The sequence below is a fragment of the Lepisosteus platostomus genome, chromosome 13 (genome assembly GCF_059453375.1).
Source record: "Lepisosteus platostomus isolate fLepPlt1 chromosome 13, fLepPlt1.hap1, whole genome shotgun sequence".
NCBI lineage: Eukaryota > Metazoa > Chordata > Actinopteri > Semionotiformes > Lepisosteidae > Lepisosteus > Lepisosteus platostomus.
In genome coordinates, this window is record NC_142623.1 from 8,078,190 (window position 1) to 8,093,491 (window position 15,302).

The 15,302-nt window shown below is 37.5% G+C and overlaps 1 protein-coding gene across 1 annotated transcript; it reads left to right on the forward strand.

Annotated features, from left to right (window-relative positions):
- The first annotated feature begins 28 nt into the window (after positions 1-28).
- Positions 29-7,999, forward strand: hnrnpr (heterogeneous nuclear ribonucleoprotein R). The gene is made up of 11 exons (XM_088602968.1): positions 29-255; positions 1,864-2,034; positions 2,361-2,479; positions 2,718-2,825; positions 3,498-3,611; positions 3,976-4,152; positions 4,338-4,473; positions 4,911-5,116; positions 5,494-5,643; positions 5,814-5,935; positions 6,636-7,999. Exons 2-11 carry the CDS (start codon positions 1,878-1,880, stop codon positions 7,240-7,242), a joined length of 1,896 nt encoding a protein of 631 aa, XP_088459094.1. The 5' UTR covers positions 29-255; positions 1,864-1,877; the 3' UTR covers positions 7,243-7,999.
- The last annotated feature ends 7,303 nt before the right edge of the window (positions 8,000-15,302 follow it).

Here is a 15,302-nt window from a genome sequence, read left to right on the forward strand (position 1 = left end):
CGCTGGGAGACCCCGTGGCAAAGTGGCGTGCGCGCTCCCCTAGACAGGGTCGGGTTGACCGCGAGGAAGTGCCGTGGACGAGCATTGGTCTGTCTTAAGTCTTCTCCCGTGGGCAGATTTATAAACCCTTCCTCGAACACAGGCACATTTAAAATACAACAGCGTCTCAGTATTTTTTTAAAGACACTTTTTTTTTAAAAGGCCGCAGACAGTTGCGGGTAGCTGCAGTGACGGAATTCTTGCTTTAAAGGAGCGGTAAGTTTCAGCCGGTCGGATGTGTTTTTCTCGGGCTGGGGGGATGGTCTCTGCTTTGGAAGGGTTTTATTTGAGGCCTGTGAGGTGGGCTCGTTTTTTTTAAGCGTCTCTGAGAGTAAAATAAACACATACTTAAATCCAGGGTAGGCGCAGAAGCATCTTTAGGCATCATTTCGTATGCAACAGAAGAATACGTAATCACAATAAGGGGTTTCGGAGCTTTGCGTTCTTGTAGGCCTGTCTGAAATTTGTGCACCAAAGGGGGCGGAACGGATTTTTTGTCTTCGGCCGTGTGTGCAGTCGCAACTGCTGGTATTAATTTACACAGAAACCATTGTTTAAACCCGCAGGTCCCCGTCGGAAAAATTCCAACAAAACATCAACCGGACGCAGGCTTGCTGATTGCAAAATTATTGCGTTTGGCCGATTTTCTTTGGTATTTTGCCGTATCTTGGGTCTCGGAACTGCGTTCGGGTTGGCGTTTTTTTTTGCAGCACCAAAAGAGAAAAGCTCCGGTAAACAAGAACTTGATCCAGCTAATGCCAATTGCAAATTACTATACGCTGTAATTTTCAAATTCGTGTAATATATTACCTAAAATGCCTTCCATATTCCACATTAGCCTAGGGATTTTTTTCGGCGGCGGCTTGGGTTAGATCAGTACGATTTTCCATTGGCAGTTTTGCCCGCTCCCAGCGGATTAGGCAGAAATGCCTTTTTTTTCCCGACAAGAAAAGACGAGATTTGCTGGAGTCCCTCCATTTTTTTAAAACGTTTGTCTCGGCAGTGTTTCGTGTAGCTCCGCTGTCGCTGACTTTTTAAATACATTTTTGTCGGCCCAGTTGCCCAGTTTTGCCGTGTGCGGTTGATCCGTCACGCCATCGACAGCATTGCTTGGATTTGTAGAGAGCATGGTCTGGAAAACAGGCACGCAAAGCTGATTAAGATCAATTTCTTAAGTCCGTAAACAGGGATTCTTTTCTTGAACGTTGTGTGCAATATGTTAAGCATGAACCAATACAAGGAGAATAAGATGCATTCTGAGTGTTTATCTTAATGTTACCCCACAAGTGCCACTGAGAAATTATTTGGATCAGTGACCCTTAATTCTATATAAATAGTTTATGCTACAGTTCTTGTCGGATTTTACGTTTTAATTTTACAAAACTGTTATTTAGAGTCGGTAGTGAAAGATTTTCAGGAAAAAAGTTTTGTAATGGCAAAGTTGTATATAACTCCGGTTAACATTGATATTTCTCCACATTACAGCATTAATAGACTTGCATAATGTTCGCAGAGTACTATAAAGAATTTAACAGTTTTGACATTTGTAATTCTTTATGAAGTGCAAGCACGCTTTTCTGTGTTTGTCTAGAGAGCATTTGGACACGGTGTGTTTGAGCCAACTTTATTGCCTCTTTTGAGGTTTTGAGGCCTTTCTGCATCTGTTTCTCATTTTTACCTTTTAGAATATTGATCTGGTCATTGCATGTAGTGTTACAGTACATCTACTAGAGAATGTCTCTGGAAATGTCGGATGACAGTTTCAGATGTTATTGATGTGCATGAGAGTCTAAAATTGCTCATGGGGTTAATTTTCTTCTTCAGTTACAGTAGGAGAAATGGCTGCTGAGGTGAATGGTAACTCTGCCCAGGTTAAGGAGGAGGACGAGCCAATGGACACCTCAAATGTAACCCACACAGAAAACTACCAGACTCTCATAGATGCTGGATTACCACAGAAAGTAGCAGAAAGGTTGGACAATATCTTTCAAACAGGTATGTGCTGGTTCCCATTTATTCCTCATCTGCTGTGTGCTTAGTTTTTCGTTCTTAATTTTTTTTTAAGAAACACAAAATGGCAAAAAGTTTCACCTTTGCCCTCTTACCTCCATCTTTCTCAAGGCTGGTTATGTGGGGCAGGATGTTGTAGCTCCTTTGACATCTTAGAAAGTAATAAGTTAATCGATCAAGCGGAAGGATTCAGTGACACTGGTAGTGTGTTGAGCAGGGACACCGTGTGAAGGAAAGTTTGTGGTCCCAGGAAGAATGTCTGGTATTAGCAGTTGGTGAGAGTGCCATGACTTAAACACCGCAAATTACAGGTTTGGTGGCATACGCAGATCTGGACGAGAGGGCCATTGATGCCTTACGAGAATTCAATGAAGAAGGTGCTCTCTCCGTTCTGCAGCAGTTTAAAGAAAGTGACTTGTCTCATGTACAGGTGAGTGCATGTCCTATAGCTCCCCTATTTTTGAATTAACTGTGATTATATTCATCAAAGCGATCATATGGTTTTTTTTCTTTTCTCTAGAGAGAGAGAGAGTGTGTGATTTTGCTTTTTAAAATAGTTATATTAATTATGAGCAAGCATTTGGACCCCCCCCCCCATCCCATCCCTACCTTCCATTGCCTTAGTGCTCTTTATTTGCTTAAATTAATTTTTCTGCCTTCTGTTGCAGAACAAAAGTGCATTTTTATGTGGAGTAATGAAAACCTACAGACAGCGAGAGAAGCAAGGAAGCAAGGTACAAGAGTCTACAAAGGGGCCAGATGAATCTAAGATTAAGGTAGAGTATTTGTAAAAACATATGGAATGGATCAGTTTATTATTTTAATATGTTAGAACATTCAGTAGAATTTGGTTTCAGATTTGCCAGTTAGTGTGAATTGTCTTTAGGAAGCTTGCTATGGTGTTCAGACCATGTAGCCCATTGCTTGAGAGTGACGTTTGGCTGCTCTGAAGGCCTTTCATAAGTGTTTTTAGAACTGTTGATTATAGATGGAGTTTTTAAATACTATTGTATGAGTTGTGTGTTAAAAAACTTAAATTGCAATTACAGTATATTTGTATGGATTCTGCGAATTTGTCAGAAAGATACAAATCACTTTTCAAAAACAATTCAAAGATCTAACCTATTTATGGCTAAAAACAGGTTTTGTATTGTGGAAAATTATTAAACCCATTGAACACTGATCAGCAGAGGACAATAGATCAATTGTTTTTTGCAGCATTGAGGTTTATAACTGAGTGAGGTGTGTAAAATTTGATGTCCTCAACTGATGTACCTTTTGTTAGTTATTTGCAATAATCTTTTGTGTGGAATTATTTTACTGTCCGCTGGAAGTGGTGAACTACATATAATGTTTTTTTTTATGCCCGCTAAAAGCACAACCTTTTAGTGTCAATATCAGTTATGCCTTTTGAATATAAACAATTCTGTATTTCCTTTACTTTGCAGGCTCTGCTGGAGAGGACAGGGTATACTTTGGATGTGACCACAGGGCAGAGGAAGTATGGGGGCCCTCCACCTGAATCGGTTTATTCGGGACCACAGCCAGGAGTGGGAACAGAGGCTAGTACTGCCTTTTTATTCTGTTTGGCAGAACATCTTAAACAAAGGATGGTCAGGGTTCACCAAAATTAAGAAATTGGATCTTCAGTCTTTCAATTCTTTTTTTTCCCCAGGTTTTCTTTCCTTCGGTCTGGGAGACCTATTAGAAATATGCACGAATGTGCTCCAAATTTAGTTGTAATTTAGAATTTGAAATGACCCTGAGATTATCCTTTATAATCTAAATTGATCTAAAACCATTTTCATAATTTTAAATATGCCTTTAATAATCTGTCACTACATTAATTTCGACTGAGTCCTTAATAGTGGATTTAAAATTGTTCCTTGGGCTGTAGAATTGATTTATTTTTCAAATTGTGTGCAGGTGTTTGTGGGAAAGATCCCAAGAGATTTGTATGAGGACGAGTTGGTACCTCTTTTTGAGAAAGCTGGCCCAATCTGGGATCTGCGGTTGATGATGGACCCCTTATCCGGTCAGAACCGAGGATATGCTTTCATCACTTTCTGCAACAAGGAAGCTGCACAAGAGGCTGTCAAACTCGTAAGAAATTTTTCATTCAAGTCAAGGCTGGCTTTTCTTAAGTAAAAATTGTTTAAGGTCCTTGTTATAATGTCTCTGGTTTTGTTTTGAGGTGATTAACAAAATGTTTGAAATACTGTTGTCGATATTGCGCTGTTAAGCACTTAACCTTGGGAAATTCTCTTTCTTGAACCTTTTGTTTTTAGTGTGATAACTATGAAATCCGGTCTGGTAAATACCTTGGTGTCTGCATCTCTGTTGCAAACAATCGACTGTTTGTTGGATCAATTCCAAAGAACAAGACCAGGGAAAGTATCTTGGAAGATTTCAGCAAAGTCACAGGTTAGAGGAAAAATAGTCCTCTTCTTATATTTCACTGTCGTATACAAAGTCATTTACTTTTTTCACATTGGATAATGTAATTCTAGTTGAGAACTGGAGTAATGGAGTTCTGTATATGTTAAATGTTTTGTATCGCTGCTTCTAAGAATCATTTTATCTCAGCAGGTAAACAGTTGGGTGATAATAGTATAGTATCTTGTTTAAAAGTAGTAGGTAGCTTTTGTTTTCAATTGTGAAACGGCACTTATTGAAGTTAGTGACCTGATGTCTCCTTACAGGTAGGCTGCAGACATTGATTTTTCATTTACTAACAATGTGTAATTAAATGTTAATACTAGGCACTCTTATAGATCATACCACAGATGGTTTTTGAGCTTGAATGTTGTTGTACTTTGTTGCAAGTGAAGTTCTGACATTCTCCCTCCCGCATCTTCCAGAGGGCCTTATGGAAGTGATTTTGTACCATCAGCCTGATGATAAAAAGAAAAACAGGGGTTTCTGTTTTCTGGAGTATGAGGACCACAAATCTGCAGCCCAAGCCAGGCGCAGGCTGATGAGTGGCAAAGTCAAAGTGTGGGGGAACCCAGTCACTGTGGAGTGGGCTGATCCTGTAGAGGAGCCTGACCCAGAGGTGATGGCAAAGGTATGATAATAGAATATTAACAGTGAGTTGTTTTTTAATTCTTGATGTCTTACAGCAACTTTATAATTTGTTCTAATTACTGTAAATGGGGTATATTGTAAAGAAGAAAGCAAGTATTATTCAACAAGGTGTTGTGAAGTGAAATGGAACCATGGTACATAAATTGATTGCTACATGTTAAAAAAAAAACCTCAGTAGGTTTCTGTTCGATATATTAAACATGGAAAATTGTTGTTTACATTAAAAATTGGAAAGCTCCAATTTATCTTTATTTCTGATGTGCTTGTCTATATATATATACAAACAACTGTGTCCCAGCTGTGATCTAGTATCTGCTAGGTGATGTCTAACTTTTCTTTTTCATTTCACTTTAACAGGTTAAGGTGCTGTTTGTGAGAAACCTCGCTACTCCTGTGACTGAGGAGCTTTTGGAGAAAACATTCTCTCAGTTTGGGAAATTGGAGCGAGTGAAGAAGCTTAAAGATTATGCTTTCGTTCACTTTGAGGATCGGGATGCAGCAGTCAAGGTAAGTGTAGGGGCCTCTTGGCCCTGGTCTTGATGATGCTACTGACGGTTTGTATTTCCGATATGGACATTTTTGAACTTCTCAAGTCTTCCAGTGATAATGATTAAATATCCGCACCGTGAAGTGCTTTTTCTTAGTCATTATAAAAATACATTTTATTTCCACTCTAGGCAATGCAAGAGATGAACGGAAAGGAGCTTGAGGGAGAAGAGATTGAAATAGTTCTTGCAAAACCCCCCGATAAGAAACGCAAAGAACGTCAAGCTGCCAGGCAGACTACTAGAAATACAGGGTAAGGGTTTTAGTCTAGTGTATGCTGTTGACAATGTAGTTTGTTTCTAAAGGCAGTTTGCATGTACTTTCTGTGTTCACATTGGACTTTCCCCATGCAGTTTTCCTCTCGCCTTCCACAGATATGAAGGCTAGAATAAGGGGCTTAATTGAACATCCTATACTAATTGACTTAAACTGAACCTTTCTAGTCACGATCAGAAAACACTATGAAGGACTTGATATTTAAGTATTCAAACTAAAAGACAATGACAGAGTCAGGCCAGTGGACCTGTACAGAATAAAGTGAAACGTGAACCAAAGGATACAAATTAAAGCTTTGTGCATTAAAAACTGAGAACAGGAGGCATTTGTTAGGGGTTGTGGGAATATGCCACATACTGCCTTGCTGTCTTCCAAGTAATGGCTGGATGAGATCCTTGGATCAATTAGCAACTACATGCTAAACAAAGTACATTGGACGAGTGACCTCTTAAGTGGGATTTTTAAATTGTTCCTCTGTGCTTAATTGTTTGCCCCTGTGATGGATGGGTTTTTTAGCCTGGACATGTTCCAGGAAAGCATTCTGAAGATAGTTTTATGATTCAAAGATCATTTGCTAATCAGTTCAAAGGCTGGTGTTCATTTTGTATTGATAAGCTTTTTTCTAACTTCAGAAGCTGTCGGGTCTCATGTAACCTGTACCCTCTTGATTTTTCCAGGTATGACGATTATTACTATTACCCTCCACCACGAATGCCTCCACCTGTCAGAGGCAGGGGACGAGGAGGCAGAGGTGGATATGTGTATCCTCCAGATTACTATGGCTATGAGGAGTACTATGATGATTACTATGGCTATGACTACCATGACTATCGAGGTGGCTATGAAGATCCTTACTATGGTTACGATGATGGCTATGCTATGAGAGGAAGAGGCAGCCGTGTCAGCAGAGGTGCTCCTCCTCCACCAAGGGGCAGAGGAGCCCCACCACCCAGAGGAAGAGTTGGCTACACCCAGCGGGGTGCACCTTTGGGAGCACCTAGGGGGGCTCGAGGTGGCAGAGGAGGTCCGTCCCAACAGCAGAGGGGCCGAGGTGCTCGGGGATCCAGAGGAAACCGTGGAGGCAATGTGGGTGGAAAGAGGAAGGCAGACGGGTACAACCAGCCTGATTCCAAGCGCCGCCAGACCAACAACCAGCAGAATTGGGGCTCCCAACCCATCGCCCAGCAACCTCTGCAGCAGGGTGGCGACTATTCCGGTAACTATGGTTACAATAATGACAACCAGGAGTTTTATCAGGATTCTTATGGGCAACAGTGGAAGTAGACAAAGAGAGGGTATTGGGGAAAAATGGAGATTGGCAGCAGCTTTGATTGGCTTTTAAATCTTCATCCTTCACACACAAAAAATAGTATGAACACACAAATTGGCTTAACCTCATCTACGTTCAAGTATCGATTGGCTGCAGTATGTATTCGGCTGAAGATAAGTGTATATATACACCTTTCCTGATTTTTCTTATCCTTTTGCTTTCCTTGTGGTTATTTGGGACATTTCTGGCTTTAAACACATGAAATGCTTTTATTCTTTTTTTATTTTGTTTGTACTTTTTTTTTTAAGCCTACATTTAACATTTTAACCGTGGACGCTCATTCAAAAGTTTGAGGAGACATTTAATCATGAGTATCCTGCAGGAAGCAAATGTTTTTTTCTGGACATTTTCCCTTCAGATTTGTGATAGACTGCCATAGGAATTTGCTTGTATATAAAAGCTTAAAGCTAGAGCTTTATTTTCAATTGTTTTGCGGAAATGGGGGAAAAAAATCCATAGAAAAGAAAGAAAAATTGCAATTTTTCTTGTGTTGGGAAGTAACGTTCAATTGTATGTTTAGCATTTGTAGCAATAGGTTAAATTGTGTTTTTTAAACTGTTATAACTTCAAACGTTTTTCAAATTTGCCCTAGAAAATTTGGTTTGGCTAAACCATAAGAGCCGTGGCAATCTGTTCTTTGATGTGTTTGTATTTATAACTTGTTCTTGTTACATTTCAATAAAACTCAAACGTACATCATTCAATTATCAACTATTTCAAACTCAGTTGTGTCATGAAATATTTAATTCAGTGGTTACATCTCAAAGGACCATGTCTGAGTGGGAAAAACTACATATGTGAGTGATCAAATTGTTTAAAAAAAATACTTTTTTGTAACTGCTGATATTGTGCTCCTAAATCAAAGTATTCAGTGGTCATCTCAAAATTCACTTGTATCCAGGAATGATCGTTGCTTTTGTGTGTTGCGCCAGAACAGCTACTCTTCTAAAACATTGTCAAAAGTATAAACAAAGTTGGAAAGACCGGCCCATAAATTCAATTGGTTTATTCAAACAGTATTTCAGTCTTAAATTTTGTTTAAACAGGTGGATTTTAACCCTTTGCTTTCCAGCATTTATCTTGGTTATATTTTGTATTTTTGTGTGGATGCGAAGGCAGAGATGTCTAGTACTCTCCAGAATGGATTAAGAACATGGGTTAAGTATTTTGAAGTGGTCTTTCCTGCCAAGCACAAACCCTACAAATATCACAGTGAGAATCAACTGGAGGCTTGGAATCAACTCCTTCACTTTGAAGAAAGTATTTCGACATCATTACCAGTTTGACCCTGAAGAGAAGGAAGTGAAATCATTTGGTCTTAAAAGCATTACTGAGATCTTAAAGTAAATCCAAAATTTCTTCATAGAAAGTGAGACTGTACCAGTTTACATTAAGTGTACACAATGTGGGCTCTGTTCTCAAAACGTAGCTCGCATGGAAATGGAATCTAATTATAGAGGTGAGCTTCCAGTGGTGGTGTACATTACTAACGTGTTTCTTTCTTTGGAAACCCTTGAGCTCTCCTGCATAATCTAATGTACTGCAATGCAAACTGAGAATAGAACCTGTTTCGAAGTGGACAACGCATCAGTTTATTGTGGAGAATCCCCCCCTTCTGGTAAACCAAAGGGTTAAAATTATGAGGGATGAAGCATGATTTTGCTAAGAGTATTTTTTTTTTCCTAGTAGAGTTCTGATTTTTTAAACTTTTTTTGTTTTTTTTAAGTTTCTCCTTTTATTCCAAATTACCCAGGTGAAGAAGCGGCAGCTCCAGCGATAGAGTGAGGAACACATCACAGCTGTGTTCTTCATGAAGGGTGAGCTTGGTTTCAACTCTTCACGATTAACTGAAGTTCTCTCTTCCTCTGGGGTTTAGCTTCACATTCTTGATGTTTTGCTCAGTAGGAGGATTGCTAAGTATGCTGTGACCTTTATCCCAATAAGTTATCAGTCCTGAATGTAGTGTGTGATTTATCAAATGTAGCAGCAGAATTGCTGGAAGATTTCTGGTTTTGAACTATTGGGCTGCAGGTCATTTCCATCATTTTAATTTTGGAAATTCAGTTTTGGGATTTTTAGTCAAGAATTGGTTTAAAAAACGCAATGTAACTTACTGGTCAAAACATTGAGAACTGTCTACTCCTCAGATGAAGGCTTCAGTTATGAAGCTTCCCCAAACCAGTTTGCAAAACAAGATAAGTTTCACTTGAAATGCAGCTTATCCACCAAAGTCAATCATATCTTAAATCTGGCTTGAGTTGCTGATGGGTGTCTTATTGGGGAAAGAAAAGACTGAAGTAAATAGCAGTTTAGTGCAGCTTTATGCCAGGGTGAATCAAACTTCAGAATGTTAAGGTTGGCCTTAAGCACAACCCAACATGCTGGGGTTTGCTCAGTATTTTCTTCACTTGTTTTTTTTCCCATTGGATGTTTTAATCCCCCCTCCCCTCCCCAAAACATTAAAACATTCACCATGTCCTGCAGTCAGGACCTTCACGTTTGAAGCTTGGAGGAGACTGCCTCCAAGGTTGGCGGACAGTTACATTTTCATGTGTTCCAGTTCGATAGGAAGCATTCCTTTCTATTGTCTTTACTGTTAAAAGGATTTTCCCAGCCTGAGAAGAATGATTCTACCATATTGAGCCTCTTGGCTCTTCTTTATGTTTGGAAAACCAGAAGACAAACATTCTACAAAATTGATGATCCAATTGGCACCCAGCGTCTGCATTAAACACTTGGAAGGACTACCCATTTTTCATCTAATGGCAATCAATTGGCTACCAGTTTCTGTGAACTGGTTGTATTCACCATTATGGAATTTAGATGATCAGTTATATGCTTTGTTTTACTTGTGGTTGTTAATGTCTTTTCTAGATGAACAAAGATCTGTTGGCTTTCATTTTTAACAATTCTTGTGAGAGATATTAGCATCAGTTTTTTTACACAGGAGTCTACATGATACTGTGCAATATTAATAGGATTATAGGATGGAGGTAAAAGTATCTTACATCATGTGGAAATTAAAATATGGACTTTTTACATGTTTTAAATGTGCTATTAATTAAGAACTTGAGTAATATTTTTTGGGGGTGGGGGAGAATGCCAGTGCTTAAAGATTAGATGATTGCATTCTGGAAGTCACAGCTATTGTGAAATTAGTTCACTTATATTATGTAGGAGATTAATATCTCAAGTGGAATTCACACCTTTTGTCGTTATAAATTAAAGAATGAAGTCCATTGTCAGAAATCATTAATTCAGTTGCCATAATAATCAAATTGCACACATCCAAGAATGGTAATACTTATGTAAATGTTTACCTGAAATTACAGTAACTTCTTCCAAATTAGTGATGTTTGGGGTCTGTGAAACCACTGCGTAGATTTTTGAACGCAATTGATTTAGTATCTTATGCCCATGCTTAATATACCACCAAATTAAACTTTTAAAGACATCATGTTATTTATTGGAGAAACAGAATTTACTTCTCTAGATTAGTTTCCTTCTTGGGCAACCTTTTTTTTTAGGTAGTAGTGATGTTTTCACGACTCAGCAGTGCCACAGTAAAATTCTAACCTGAATGTTTCACACAATCTGTCCCTCAACGAAAAATGTATACATAGCTTCATTTTTAATTACCAATGTTATATGAAAATATATTTTGTCATTTGCTCACATTTATATGACACTTGCCAATAAGGAGAAATGCTTTTTTAAACTACTGCTACTGATAGAACCTTGAATAATTTGCTAGAATCTTAAAGTTTAAAGCCTTAAAGTGCAGTTTTGATTTGAAGATCTTGACCGTATGCAGGAGATTCAAAACATGGAAATTTCAGACGGTATGCACTGGTTTGTCAGTACTGTTGCTCAGATTGCTGGACCCAGTAGTGCCTCTTTTAAAATATAAAGAGAACTTGAACATAATCTTCTGGAATGGAATGGTTTCATTTGCACCTACTTCTAAGATCCTGTCAATTCTGACAGTAGTTTCCAAAACTAGTATCTTAAGCTCCAGAATTGCTAGGGCTTGAACATGTGAATTGTAGCTGTTAATTTATTCATTAACGGTAAGTATGATTTTTATACCTAATAATAGAAATTCTTTAAATACACTATGTGGAAATTTTCTTGTATATACACATTGCAAGACAGTTATAATATAACACTCTTGAGCATAGTGACCTTTAATGGTTAAATCCAGGATGTCTCATTTTGTGTCGGGGTCTATACAGCACATAGTTTAGCTTTAGAGATTACTTTGTTTTGCTAGTCAATGTTTAATCATGTATAGAAAATTCAAGTCTAATTTTTGAAGGTGTTGAGTGACAATTATTTCACTGCTTTTTTTAAGATTTGCACATTTTATCGACTACTTTGACTTTGGAGGAAAAACTTTAAAATGCTGGAAAGCGTTTTTATGAGGAATCCTATTTTTGTTTTACAATGCAGAGCCCTTACACATTTTTGCAAAGGTCCTTTCAAACCTAACCAGTAACAAAATATGACATGAAAGCATCACAATAGTGTGTTTGAGCCCCGTGTTTTGATTTGTTTCCATTTGACACAATTTTAGTGTGCATTTGAAACCAGTTTTCAGTTATCGATGTTTCATGACTTCCTTTCATGTGGGTTGTGGTAGTAAGCACAATCTCAAAGGAATTGTGAGTATGTACTGGCGATATTGTTCAAGTTCATTGATAAAATCTGACAGCTAAGATTTTGTAGATGCATAGATTTAGAAATTTAAGTCAAAAATTTAATAGCACATTTGTAATAGTCATACTAATTTAAGTATACTTTCAATGTCCAAATAGAGTACTGTGAGAACGTCAAGAATGCATGAGTGCAGTTCCAGGGACATCACTGAGGAGCAAAGCTAGGTATTGGGAGTATGCACCTGTATTTCTTTCATTGAGTTACATTGACATCAAATTTCTGAATTTACTGCAGTCACGCAGTGACATACACCCATGTTTTGAAACAGGGCTATGAGTTCATTTCCCCTTTATTTTAACATTTGTTAACAAAGCACAAAAAACTCAGAAGGGGCTGTTGATTTTGCGACTAACTGTTTTAGTAATAAAAAGCTCCTTTTACATTTCAAACTTATTGCCTTGTTTTAATGATTTTTCAATAAAACAGTCTGTGCACATTGGGTCTTTGGCTTTTTTGAGTATGCATTGGGGATGAATATCAAAGAAGCTTTTATCCATTAACGGACTTATTTTGAAAACTTTTACTTGGAACAATCCACATGCCAGCCTTTTTGCTCAAGTGGAGAACCCTGCCAGAAATTTTGGAATTATTTGATCACTCATGTACTGCAGTTCTTGCTGTTGCTCTTTGAATGATTAGCTATTCATTTTCCACATTCTGATGAATAAAAATTTAATGAAAACCTCTTGCAAAATTGCACCCTACGGCATTCTCCAGCATTATAACTATTTCATGATAGCGACTCTGACTTTCAGTTATTGTACAGGCATATACAAGCAAACGTTCACAGTTTAATATTAAAATGTAAGAAAACATTTACATATTTGAATTATGTAGATCAGGCTTGAAAAGTCTTAAGTATGCTTTACATGTCAAAGAACATCTTAAAGGTATTTCATCTGCTGGTTTTATGGGATACTCGGATATGATGAGCAGCTTTTATCATTAACAATTTTAAAACTGAATTTACACTGAACATTCCTAAGTTGAAGTGCTAAGGGGGTATGTTTAAGAATTTTCTACAATTCCGATCACAATCTAAAATATGTACACCCAAACTAAATCAAGCATTTTGACTTCTTCACAGTTCCTGGCTAGCAATTGTAGTCATGGATATATTTTTGTAGTTTGCAGTAATGATTGTTAAGGTTACACAGAAATTCTAAAACAAACATTTTTTGGTGTTTTGGTGAAATTGAATAGTTGGCGACCATAATATTTCATCCCTTCTCTTTGAATGGAAAAGAAAAGATGGTGTTTTCACAGTCTTTAAAAAAAAATGGAGCATATTTTTCAATGTAGTGCATACATGTTGAATGTTGAATCAAGAAATTGTAATATGGCTCTTAATATGAAATGAATCACCCTGAAAAAAGCCAATCACCTTATTTAAAATTCATTTGGAATGAACAAGGCCAAAAAATGTTGAGACCATGACATTCGTACCTTCTGTTTCCAATACTTTACGTGGCAGGTAATGGAAGATGGAAATTGGAGTACAAGCCTGATTAGAGTTTCCATATGTATGTATATTTTTTTTTGGAACGTGTTGAATTGAACTGGTTGTGAACTGTACATTTTACAGCAGATTTCAAAGTGAAAGTTAAACTTTAAAGACCTAAAATCCTGATTAATGTTGTTTGATTCTCAAATCTTTAATTTGTATAATAAATAATTCATTTCATTTGCCTAGTTAATAATTTATTCAAATTTGAGGAGAACCAAATTCGCCTGGAGAGTAAATTGTTGTTCATGATTGGCATGGAAAGACGCCGCCAAACCAAGTCTCAAAGTCGGCATTATATATGGAAAGATGCAGATTACTACCCATGGCGTTTCCAGCTCTTGGTTTAATAACCAACCAATAAGAAAATCTTTTTTCAGATGACTTCCAAGAGTTATGTAAGTATTTACTTTTTGTATTTTAACTCCTTCCTTTTGTCACCTGACTATCTATCAGGGAAGCGAGCTTGAGGCTGCCCTGACCTGACATGTCATGCTGTCGACTTGCTAGGTGGGGGTCTGAGATGAAGATAGCATTTGGACTCCAGGGTAAGAATGTATTTCAAATGTCATTTTTTTCCTGATCTAGGTTTAATAGAAAAATAAAGAAAATTCCATCTGATACATTGAAGATTCTCGAATTAGCCTTGGCATCCAGAAAAGCAAAAAAAATGGCTTTTACAATATAATCAGATAATGTGATATTCCTATTGCATTTTTTGCTTGTGCTCTATTAATATCTACACGCAAGCACCTGTTTTCACACCTAGTTCCAGATTGATGGAGCTGAGGCCATACTAATGCTGAATGTTACAGCTATTCTGTATATTAATGTTGAGGAAAATATAACCAGACGCGAACTAGAAAAACCTTTTCTAGAACGGGTCTCAAACTTAGTTCCTCAAGTGTCTCCTGACTTCTTGTTCCACCCACATTCCGAGTTACATATTTGAGCTAACTTAATTCACTGCATAATTGAAGTACTTTTAACTGCCCTGTGGTAACTTAAACTGTAACTGGAATGTAGTGAGTCGTGCAAATTAACTTTAAAAGAGCATTAACCAAGAATATTTTCACCCTCTCGATGGGTGTAGATTTAGCCCAACACGATAATCTGGTTTTGAACCTTCAACTTGCCTGATGAGATAATCAGGAACTGTGAAATTGATCACTATTCCATGCAGTAGCTATATTACTCCCCATATTAAAGAGTTCCCACAAAATAAAAATGAGACAAATCCACCCCCACAATTTATCATGGGAAATCCAGTATCAAGTGATTGCCAAATTTAGAGGCATGTTATTTTGCTCACTTACTTTGTGTGTGAAGATGGGTGAAGTGGAGAGAGACTGCCATTGGTTAACACTGTTCTCTTGACTGCACCTGATGCATTCTGCATTTTGAGAAGCATCTCTTCACTATTATAGCTTTTATCTTAAATTTAAGATTTTGGTTCACTCCCATGAAAGAATATGAAAAGTAATGTTCTGTTTTTTTTATATGAATAGTCCCACACATAAGGCTTTGAAGTCAAAGTGTTAAAAAGCACCATTTGAATTAGTTATCGTCTGATAGGTACTACTACAAACTGCTTCTTGATTTCAGGTTATGACTGGATAATGAAAGATTCCCTAAGTATTCAGTCCTTAGGTTTTATTAGAGTTATAACTGGGGATGTATTCATCAACATGTAATACCTCTTTTTTTTCCTTTGGCTTCCAATAAAAGTTGAACTATTGCATCGGTATGTAATCTTATTTGAAATTTCTTAAAGTACAAGTTCTAGTTCTG

What these genes read in the sequence shown, in the direction of transcription:
- hnrnpr (XM_088602968.1), top strand. Translation starts at nt 1,878, where the DNA reads ATGGCTGCTGAGGTGAATGGTAACTCTGCCCAGGTTAAGGAGGAGGAC. An exon ending in CACAAGAGGCTGTCAAACTC is followed by an intron (nt 4,153 to 4,337) that starts GTAAGAAATTTT and finishes TTTTGTTTTTAG; the next exon opens with TGTGATAACTATGAAATCCG. An exon ending in CAGACTACTAGAAATACAGG is followed by an intron (nt 5,936 to 6,635) that starts GTAAGGGTTTTA and finishes TGATTTTTCCAG; the next exon opens with GTATGACGATTATTACTATT.